General features: G+C 36.3%; 1 protein-coding gene across 1 annotated transcript in view; it reads left to right on the forward strand.

The window, feature by feature from the left end:
• Nucleotides 1-12,229, forward strand: part of LOC107092093 (neurobeachin-like) — a 238,477-nt gene that overhangs the window by 195,008 nt on the left and 31,240 nt on the right. Inside the window, exon 44 of the mRNA XM_015386380.1 lies at nt 56-168. Within this exon, the coding sequence (XP_015241866.1) occupies nt 56-168 (113 nt within the window). The remainder of the gene's footprint in view (nt 1-55; nt 169-12,229) is intronic.

Raw genomic sequence — 12,229 nt, forward strand, 5'->3', positions numbered from 1 at the left:
TGTTTTCTTTTAGTCTGTCATCACTCACACATTTCTGTCTGCCACATTTGTCTAGGGAGGACATATAATGACCTGAACCAGTACCCAATCTTTCCCTGGGTACTTACCAACTATGACTCCGAGGAGCTGGACTTGACCCTTCCCGGGAACTTCAGAGATCTCTCCAAGGTATGAAGACTTATTTGCCTTTGCAACTTTATATTATTCATAGAAGATGGAAAATAAGGAGGAAATGATACAGAATGATTGTTCTATTTCCTCTAGAAACTCTGGAAATGATTTGTCAAAGAATTATTCATAGATTGAAGACCATCACTGCTAGTCAGGGGGCTTCTCCAGATTTGATATAAGACATACCTCTATAGAAGGTACCCACAGCAATCAGCATCTAACAACAATTTATTAAAGAAACTCCTGAGTCACAGCAATATTCGAATTCCATGACATTTAAATATCTTACAAGACTCACAAGGCCTGAAACAGCTAGCTATCTAGGTGGCTAGATAGACAGCTACACAAGTAATTACTTCACTAAAGCTCCGACAATTATCTAATTTTAAATATATGCATTTATTAGCCTTGCAATGTAAATAATTGTTGTGCTGGAACAACCTAATTTTTTTAACTTGTTTAACTTATAGAAGCAGGTTATAAAAACAGTATTGTAGCAATTCCAAAACATATAAAACCGTGCAATAAAATGACTGGTTGTGAGCCTTTTAATCATACGGTTCAGACATAATGTCCTGCGGCACTGATAACTAAATGTTTTTGGACTGAATGGGAGAAGGCAGGAGATCGCTGCACCACAAACCATGGCCTGGTTTACTGGTTTTCCACCCCCCTCTTCTCTCTCTACATCGTGCAATTGCACACGGCTGTTCACTGACCTGAAAACAGTTGCATTCCTGTCTAAGCACTCTCACTCACTTCAGCGCTGCCTTTTTCTCTCTTGTTTCCCTTGCAGCACCAATGGCCCAACTTGGAGCCAAACTTTCCAGTCTCGCTTCTTAACAGTTTCCATCAGTTACGAATGCAAATGTTCAATGGAAATAACTAAATGTGAAACAAAATGTACAATGGAATGATTTCAATTTTACCAACCCAGAGCACCTTAAGCTACTGTACCACTGAGTTGTTAACTCTCGCAACAGTCAGCAATGTTCAGCTTTACCTGTTGGGTACCCAGGTGGACTGAGGATGCGGCAGTGTTTGTCTGTCTATGCATGTGTGTTTTGGGGTGGTTGAGCAGAGCTGAGCTTCATGCAACCCAACTGCCCTGGGGAGACAGTTATTTATTGTAATGTATTCCAGTGACATCCTCCCATGCTGTTTACAGGCCTGAGCTGCCTTCATTAGCATGAGTTCACAGCCCATGTCTCCTGACAGTTGTCCTTGAAACCCTGGAGCTTATTTTTTCAAAAGTTCAATGATATTATTGCATGGAGGGACAGAGGTCTAGAATGTCCTCTCCTCTTGGTCTGCCCCTCTGTACCAGTATGGATTAGTGGTAGTGTTACAGTCACTGGAGAGCTGTAAAGTTAGGTGTCTTCTTCATGTACAGTAGATTTCCAGTATATTGTTATTCTGTAAGTAAACAATGACGTGTGTCCTTTCTTGTGTTCTAGTGTTACTTTTTAAATCTTTGTTTCACTTAGTATAAATAGCTAACCTGTGCATCCCTTTTTTCTGTGATACAGATAATTGTATCTTACAATAAATTTGAGAATCTCGTGAAATATATGAGTTGCGCATAAAATTATAATCCATTAAAATATTTAGTTTCAACAAATTTTTTATTTCAAATTTCAAGTGATTTAAATCAAGATTTTATTTTAATGCTTCTACTAAAACACCACAAACATTAAATTAAGTATTATAGGTTCATTAACAGTTTGTAATATTTTGAGGTTTTTGATCATCATACGAAATGTACAGATTTTGGTCTTTTTCCTGCAGTATATTCATTGTTACATGTTTTTTTTATGAAATAAGTGTTTTTGGCTGTTATCTGCTGGTTTTTGTACTGCAGTTTTGAAACGTTTAAATCAACAGGCCCATTCTAATGATAATGCATTCAAAAGATGTTTTCTTACTTATTTGATTCATTGGATTTACCTATGCAATATGTGCTCTACTGAGAACAACACTCCTCTTTTAAAATTAAACCTCAATCTATGAGTGCAAGGCTCATTTTCCCACAGATAGTCATATTATGAAAGCTGCTTGTCACTTGTGTCTTTGACTGTCCCAAGATAGACACTATTGTTTAAACTGCTCAACGTCTGATGCACCAAATATTTTCCTCCCAAACCTGTACGCACCCACATTTACCTGCTGGTTGAGCATTCAGTGAACTGTAAGCAGTGCTATTGAACACTTCATTGCAGTGCCTCGAGGCCAAACTTCTGCATATTTGGATGTCAGCTGTATTTACGCAGTAAAGTGATTCATTAGATTCTAATGATTATTTTTTGATGGAGTGACAAGTCTATAATAAATGAAGGGAAGTTTCCTCATAGTTGTTAAATGGTGCGATGAAGATTTAATTGCAAAAGAAAGCGAAATAAGCAGATGTGGTTAAGCCCTGCGTTTTCTCACCCTCTCATGCTGTGTATATAATATAAAACAGAATTTTCAAAATCTATATTTTAAAAGGGCTGAAAATTGACATAACTGCATGCACTGCACTACAGTTCATTTTAACTTAAATTGTACTTTTTTTTTAAATCTTGGCAACCTGAAAGGACGCTTGCATTGGCTTCGAAAATGTGCCCTTTATGCACTTTCTTTCAGATCCTTATTCATTCTCCCTTTCATTCCAGCCAGGCTGTTTGTGAGTACATCTGCTTTATCTTGATTTGGAGCAGCTTGATTACATTAGACTGGAGCTCCATGCAGTACTGCTTCTGACAACGGAAGCAAAAATGACTGTGACTTGCCCTGACAGAGCACTGTAGCAACATACAGTAATGTAATTTGTTTTGAAATATAAAATTCAATACGCCACACTTTGCGAGGTGGCTTGGATATCAGCAAACAAAAGGAGACACTCTTTTCCGTTCACTCACCAACAGCTACGTACGCTTCCAGCAGCTTTGGAGAGTAACACCACCAATGATTGTGATTAGATCTGAAGCCAGTCAAAGTTTGATCATACTTTGCTTCGTTCTGTTGATGTGTTTCAGTGGGTCAGGTGTTATACAAGAAATGAACTCAGATAAAGTAAGTGTGGAACTGTCTAATGCAGTTGTTCTCATTGTCTTATATCTATGATCAGTGTGATATGTGGTGCAGAGAAAAGTAACAAGGTGATATTTCTTTGTTGCAGTGAGCCAATAGAAGCTGTATTGAACTTATCAACAGATGGTGAATATGACAGGACTAAAAGCACTTAAGTGCCTCTGACATGCCTATCCTACTCTATAAATTAGGTTTTTATTTCACATCAAATCCTAATCATGCATTTTTTTCCCGTATGAGTTATTTACAGTATAGCTCTCCTTGTTTAAACTATTCATCTAAGGCAATAACAAGTTAACTTTATAAACTATAAAATATTTAGTGGCATTATGCTGTATAATGTGTTATACATTATATATGTTGAAAATCCGTGATGTATTGAAGGTGTAGAGCAGAGGTGCAGAAATATGAAGAGAGGACATTGGATCCAGCCAGCAGGAAGAATTTAAATAGAAAAAAGAAAATCCTAAAAGGCATTATTTAACCTTTTCAATAGCATGCTATTCTTAAAGTATTCACTAGGGGCATACTTTTTTAGTCATAGTAGAAAATATGTAACATGACTCAGGCAGCGTTCACACAGCAGCGTGAAATGACCCAAATCCGGGGTTTTTTCCCCATATGCGACCTGTATCTAATCTTTTCATGACAGTCTGAACAACATGAATTTGATTTTTTCAAATGAGACCTGTGTCAGAACGGCCAGGTCGCATTCATCCGACCTGAATGTCATTACTGCTCGCTATGCAGAAGGGGGGAAAAAACAATAACTATGGTGGATAATACGGAAAGCAGACTTTTCAAGCCTCTTGAAAAGACTGTGTTGTTAATGCACTGGCTGAGATTGGGAAAGAAATGAAGATGCGCTCCAGCAATAGCACCCATGTTTAGGTCCGTAAACACAGAGCACTCTAAATGCGTCCTCTATGCTGTATGCGGGATAGTTAAACTGTATGAATGCAGTTCACACAGGAGATAGCATGCAAGTCGCATTTATTTGGAAATGTGAACAACCAAGCAAAAGATTCGGATTTCACAAAAAAATCCTAATTAAGCATTAAGGTCTGCAGTGTGATGTAGCCTAAGACAACCTGAAAAGCACATGGCAGTAATGAAGTTTATTTTGTTTATGTAAATGATGCACTCTACTCTGTTCTGTTGCTCCAACAACCACAATGGACAAAATTTAATCACCAAAAGGAGAAAAATAGATAAAGAGTTTAGAAATGCCCCATATCCCATATCATAATATGGAGTTACATGGCAAACATTTGTGCTTGGTGTTAATTTGGTGCTTAAAGTCCATGTAAAGTATAAATGTGTGTTCTTAGTTTATCAACCCACAAAAACATGTGTTATTATTCACCCAGCCAAATTTGAATGATTAAAAAACTGCTAAGCATGTAAAAGTAAGTCTCAAAAGTCATGAAAAAACACAAGGGAGTGTCTGCCGGAAGGCACTGCATCCACACCCATACTAAAGAACGTTCCCATGTTCTGTAGCAACAGTTTGGCATAATACATAGCAAGGTGGAAAATGCATTTTCTATTGTCAATTCCATACATAGAATTCAGATGCGAGACATATCGCCGTGTTAGCTTCTGTCAACAAATCCTGAAACACAGAGAGTTTGAGACACAGAATAAATTGAATTTTATAATACATTTCTCCATGGTTGGAAGAAATTTTAGAACAAAACATTTGTAATGTTTAAAAGAAAACGGGGGAAAAAATCCTTTTACACAATTAGATATCATTATGAGTCACATCGGTGTGAAAAATACAATAGCTAGCAAGAGCAACTAAGAAGAGATAAAAGTTATGAATTCCTGTCCAAGCTTAGAGGTTAGTGAAGCAGTTGTAAAAGTTAGCTTCCTAATTACAACAAAACAGCATCAGAATCAAAGCTGTAGATTGATGGGAGTTTGGTGAATCATTCAAGAACGATACTTCGACATTGAGGATATCAGAACTGTTGACTTTGATGGCTAACTGAAACTTAAAGTCCGGTAATTTGTTGCATTTTCTGTGGCAAGAGATGAGACTCAACTGGTCATATTAATGTGTGGAGTAAAGGACACTTTAGTCTCTTGAGCTGGTGCCTACGGTATGTTGGACACCATACTGTAACTGCAAAGGAAATGTTCAGCTCTCTTATTAGTTCATCAGATGGAATCACATTTTTTAATGTAATTATGTTTTATTCAATTGGAGCATGTCAAATAAATAACAATAATAATATGGAAGAAGTGCTCTTAGGCCAGCTGCAGCTGGTACTTTATGCCATTAATGGTCAGGAAAATAGAAGGGGGCATGACAAATTTCAGTGAGAAAGTGCAATTCCTTTATGTGCAAGATGCTTGCTGGACATTTTAGTGTATTTTGCACCCAGAGGTATTGTGTTTAGGTCGTTAGAAATGACACATCATGGAGGTGGTTGTTGGAAATGCTAATTTCATTCCAGCCAGAGGTCTGAATCATCATCAGTTTGACAGGTTTCTGAGTAAAAGTAATACCTAAACCATCTGAGAAACAATTATTTGGATTCCTAATTATTCAACGCTTCAGTTTGTTCTCTAAAAGAGGATACTAATGGCTGCACATAAAGAATGAACCTTTATGTTATATCTGTATGCGTCAGCATTGTGGGAAATATGTTAGACTTAATAGATTTCCTAATAAATGTCTTATTTCATTTTTTATAACATTAAAAACTTGATATCTGGGTCAGACCTGTCTTACTGCATTTGTTAAGCACAACTAAACCTTTTGGTTACCTGTTCCCACCTGGCATTATTTCCGCTCAGAAGGACACAGCTGACCAAAAGGTTTAGTTTCACTTACTTAAATATAGAGAGCTTAGAAGACCATTATTTGGGCTTGATGCGACTGTTTACAGCCCAAACACAATACAAAAGCTGCACACTTCAGCAAAATCCACCCAAATCTCAACCGCATATGAAAAGCATGAAACTCTATTAAAACAGACACAAATATTTGAATAGTTTTCTGCAAAGTATACATTCAAAGAACCAAACGGAAAAGTCACCGATCACTCTCCGTAATATGCCATGAGTGCAGCCCATAAAAGTTACCTGATACCAGCATAACTTTTGAAACCAATTTGCTATAAAATTGTCCTTGTTCACAAACATTCTCTCATTACACACCCACAGACACCCACGGTGTAGCTCATTCTAGCATTTCTCTTTCAGTCATTAAATATTTTAGGTCTGAATCTGCCACATTTCACAAAAAAATAATAATAAAGTGATCTCACCATTGTGCAATATATATAAAGTTATCCAATACATTAATAGTTGTGGGACAGGCGGCTATGTTACGCTCCAGATCAGGCTCCCATTTTTTCAATGTCATGCAGGCTGCCAAAAAGAAAGAAGTCTGATACATGTGTATTCAGTAACATTTTATTTTACAGGCAGAGCTCAAATCCTTTTTTACCATGTGAACTGAAGTATAAGTTAACAGTGGCGCGCCTGCAGAAAATGCAGAGTAGGCTACTCCTTAATTTAACGTTCATCATCAGGTCAGACATAAGTTTGCCATTACCTTCTACTACTTAAAGAAAAGTCCAAATACCGTCCTTAACTGCCTCCAGTCAGTTGCTACTGCTCTTTGGATCGTCATCCTCACATAAGGTATGTTTCCAATAACAATCAAATTGCGGAATTTGTTATTATGAAAATAAATTCACTGAATTGAAATACCCTAATAAAAAAACAAAAAACAAATGCTTTTCAATGAAAAATCTTTACTTATTATTTAATATTTTTTTATTGTATTTAAATTGTTATATTTTGTAAAACTGCAATAGAAAGTATTTTCTCCGCATCACATAAGTCACGTGATCTGCAGCTGGACCTCACTTCCTTGTAAAAAGACAAAGAAGACAGAAAGTATTTAGCAAATGATTGATGGCTGAAATATGGATATATCTCATTTGTTTACATCCACTGCTGCCATGTGTTTTTCAGAGTTATCTCGTTAATAATCATATTTACATGCAATTTTTTGAGTTATTAATTGAAAATACTGCAGCTGCTTAACTTTGCATTTTTGAATTCAGCAGAATATTGTCAGCTTTGTGAACAGTTGTAATGGAAACACAGCTATAGTGGACAAATGTATGCTGATATTGTGCCACAAACCACATTGTGACTTGTGTTAGTGGACTTACAGTTAGCATACCCTAATTTATCAGAAACTTGATTGCTTTCTGCCTCTTGTTGATATACAGGTGATATACTGGTGATGTACAGTAGTAGGGTGACCAAACGTCCGTATTTCCCAGGACATGTTCGTATTTCACGTGCTGTCCTGGGCGTCCCGGGTTTTTTTTAGAAAGTGAGGAAATGTCCTGTTTTTTTTAAATTACCTTCATTGGACCATTAAATTTACAGACGCTAGGGCACTGCGCACGACGCTGCGTGTGACATCACCCCTGAGCCGCGCCAGTGCGGGCAGCCCTGTTCTTAATCAGAATATAGATAGCGTGGCTGTCAGTACGCCAACAACATGCAAAGGCACAAATGTATGTTTACCAACGATTTACAAAAGAGTTTCCCCGCTTTCAGACCGGATCGAGACAAATGGGAGGCCTTGTGCACAGTGTGCAAAGCAGGCACATATGTCTCGGTGTCCAATGGAGGTGCAAGGGATCTGAAAAGCCACCTGGACTCCGAAAGTCAAGATATTCTATTGATATGTTTGTTCGTTTTTGGTACATTTTGAGTTATTTTTGCTACAAAAGAGGTATTTTTTGTCAATTAGCGCATTTGTTTATTTTTTCCAATAACCTACAGAACAGACATTATTTTGTTCATTGCTGAGGCCATCATATTGGGATTGAGAGTTATTGTTAACTTTTATTGTTAAGTGAGGGATGTTTAGATGAGACATTATTTCTTTCATTGTGCTATTCATTCATTACAGGAATTGTTAAGCATTTTTAATAAATACATTTTGAATAAAATTATCATTTGTTATTGGAGTAATTGCTGTTGACTTTTACTGAAAAGCATTTTTAATAAATCAACTGTTAATATCATGTTATTGTAGGATTACCTAGGCCTACTGTATGCATGGGAACAGAGATCCCCCGCCGCCGCCCCCCCGCTCCAAGGTGTCCTGGTTTTTCAAAATGAAAATATGGTCACCCTATACAGTAGCAGCCATTCAAAATGGCCCTACTCAGTCAAACGCCAGCCGAATAGCAGCCCTGCAACTCCCAGCAGAATCGCCTCCAACTTCCAGCCACTGGAGTGACCCCTCCTTCTCCTGGGCATGCATATTTTTCTACTTTGGCTCCAACCTTTCACTGAATTACAGGATGTCCACAAATCATGACAATGAATATTTTAGTACAAAGATTGATGTTTAAAAATGAATTGTAAGGGACCAGCCAAGGGCCTCTCAAGAAAAGTGGGGAATTTTTGATGTATACACTGCATTTCATTGGTCCTAAACATTTTTGTAAGGACGCCAAACGTATTTGCTGGCTTCTACCAATATGTATTTTCATGAGTTTTTGAATTCACAAAACTGCAACAATTCATCTTGCTTGTAAGGTAATCACCAGAACTCAAATCAATTTAAGTATGATTTTAAAACACACGTCGGACTTTGACATTTTTATTTTCCCATAAGGTCCAGCCTATTGCCATGGGCTATTTCTGTATGAAAAAGTGTATATAAAATATAAAATATCCTATATATTTAAAGAGACATTATGGAGTTTTGTGATCATTCTGCCACCTGTGGCCAAAAGATAGAACTGCAACACTCTTTGGCTTGTTCTTGCAGCACAAGCTTATCCTTGAAAAGTTTTTATTTTATTTTATTTTTTTTAATTATTTATTTAGTTGAGTGGCCATTGGTGTCTGATTTGAGCTGGATGCCAGTTGCTTCTGAGTAGCCACAAAATCCATCTTGGAAATGTATTCCAAAATATATTCAGGGGAAAATGTACAGGTTTAAATGCATAAACACTGAACTACTTTGGTGTCCGTCCGCTCATCAAACAATGTTTTAGTTATTGTAAAGATATTTTTCAATAAAAACTTACAAAATATTACAGTTCTTTAATTATTCATTATAATTATTAATTTCTTTAATAGCTCTGAAAGAGGTAACTACTGTAGAAATAGATATTGGTAGTACAATTAAGTACATAGGCAATGTTCTACTATTTATAAACGCTAACAGGTAGGTAGAAAATTTATTTGTATTGATATATTCTACACATATTGACCATAGAATACCCAATAAATTAAACCAAATAAATAAATAATTAAATACATTTCTAAAAAAGAAAAAAATGTATGCTTATCTATGCTTAACACCATCACATGCCAAAAACAATAGTGCAGGCCCCATCAGTCAGGGCTTTGGTTGCTTTCTGTCATTCCTTGCAAAAAAACAAGCACTGAAATATAGAATGAAAAGGTCTTTGTTTCTGCTCCACACACAAATATTTTTTACAAACCCTACTAATACGCATCCATTCACAACATGGCCTTTTTTTGCTCTACATGTTCCATAAAATGCTTCTAAAAAATAAATATCAAATAAGCCACTTAGCAAGCTTAGTACTGGTACAGGGAACTTTCAGTCCTCTTTCCCACATTTTACAGACCCTTTTTCCAAACGTAATTCATTGATTTTTATTTTTGTCAAACTAGCAGTGGTTTGATGGAGTGTGTGACGTCCTGTGGTTCACACCCCAATCCATCTGGGCCAAGACTTCACATGCAAGGTTATTACCACCCCATAAATCTATGTAGATCTCAATAAACGTCTCCTTTACTCTACTCATTTGTAGTAATACTGATGTGGTATGCTATTAAACTGAAAGTAAGATCAAAATTGTATTTTTGTTATTTATTACTTTTTTTTTTTTTACTTAAAGCTTAAGAGTGTCACTAAGATGTGACTGTAGAGGTGATCTATCAGAACATGACATCAACTTCTGGATAAAGACTACGTAATAACAGAATTTTATTATGTTTAGACAATTACTTTAGTTTTACAGCATTATTTGAAAGCATTTGTAGTTAAAGGATTGTTTTTTTTCCCTTTTGTTTTAAGACTGCTATTGAAGCTTCAAGCCAGAAAATCTGTCATTGATTACATCAGCAGACTGTCTCCCGATGTGTATTGATGCAGTGGCACTGAGTATATTAATATTGACTGCCAATATGTGTCTAGGTTTCATATAAATGATGCTTTGATTGAGAAAACAGGAAAAGCACTACATATGTGTAATGGGAGTCATTTTATTACATTGAGAGCACATGAAAATTAAAGAGAAAAACATCAGAATGATAGCATCATAACAATACTGAAGTTGCTGGTGAAGATTCTCAGTCATCCAGGGTTGGATGTTCTCATCTATATATAATTATGTTTTAGTAACATTTACAGTAATATAGCTGTTATTAAGCATTTAAGTACTAGTATGTATTCATCTCTTGGAAACCCAAATGTCCGTATTTTATTGTGTAACTTTGGACCTATGAGCTCATATCAGCACTGCACAGATAAAAGCAATCTTAACAAAAGGGTAGAGGTCCTGTTTCTACCCTTTCAAGCTTTGCTTCAGAATGCTTGGCTAGAAAATATTTGGAAATAAATCAGGTCTGATCTGCTTTGATTAGACAAAAACTTCAACCAGGGTGACTGCTTATGTCATTTTCTGGCCTTTTGTTGTTATACCTTTTTAATAATTTGACATACAGTAAGCCAGGAAAAAACTTTTTTAAGGACCAGGAGGGTAATGCAGTTTGACAGGAAAAGATAGCAGGAAAGATAAGTTCAATTTCTGCTTTAAAAATTATTTGTTTATCTGCAAAAGTGAATTTTTAGAAATCATGTTCCTGAAAATATCTCAACCTATTCTCAAATTTTAAGAAGCCTGGCTGTTTTTTTATTAATTAATTTCAAACCTAGCTTGATGCTAGGTTTGAAATTAATTAATAAAAAAAAATAAATAAAGTGGAAAGTTGGCCTAGTAGTTATAGCGGTGCGCTTGTGCTCTGAGAAGGTTGCAAGTACCCGGTTTAATCCTCACAGCCTCCACTCTGGGTTCCTGAGCAAGACCCTTAACCCCATACTGCTCCCCGGGCGCCACACGATGGCAACCCACTTCTCCCGAAGGGGATGTATTAATTGCAGAGGTAAATTTCTTCAGTTTGGGATCAATAAAGTTCATTAAAAAAAACAAAAAAACAATGTTGCCCAGACTAGCACTAAGGGATGAACCAAACACCTGGTTAAGGCCAAAGATCATCAAACCCCATAATGATCCACACAGCAGGATGGTGGCCTAGGAAGTCAGTATCAGTTTATTTGATTTTGACACTTTGTATTTGCCCTAATGTTTACATCAAATATTAGCTTTTGTTGCAAGTAACGTGGAAGAAATAATTATGCACCATACATTTCACCTGAATTTCTTTAAAGCTATATAGCTGAAATGAATGTTCTACCTTCTAAAACAAAAACATTTCATCACAGATACAAAACAGTTGCTGTACTTTTAATTAAATTTGGTTGCTTCTCATAATCCAGTTTAATGTCCTCATGCTTCCCTTTTGGTTTGCACTGTTTTTGTACAAATGTACTAATTGTGACTTTTCTTCTAAAAATGTGGCAGCTGCTTCCTCAAAGAACATAAAAAATAAACTTGTTTCTCATTCTATCAGGCCCCAGGTACAAACATCAGTACATTATGGGATGTATTGAACTAAGAATGGTAGTCCATAACTGTGATGTAAATAATATGTATAGCCCTGTATTAAACCTCTCACTACCGCCCACAATGCAACACTATGTAGAACAGCTGCAAAACAGCTGCAGAGGCAAACATTATTGCTTATTCTTTGTGAAGTAGCTTAAGCTTACTCAGACTCAATGGATGGCATCTGTGAACTACAATTTTCCACACAGCATATAGTTTCTTATTTA

The sequence above is a fragment of the Cyprinodon variegatus genome, unplaced genomic scaffold (assembly GCF_000732505.1).
Source record: "Cyprinodon variegatus isolate N-32 unplaced genomic scaffold, C_variegatus-1.0 Scaffold367, whole genome shotgun sequence".
Taxonomy (NCBI): Eukaryota; Metazoa; Chordata; class Actinopteri; order Cyprinodontiformes; family Cyprinodontidae; genus Cyprinodon; species Cyprinodon variegatus.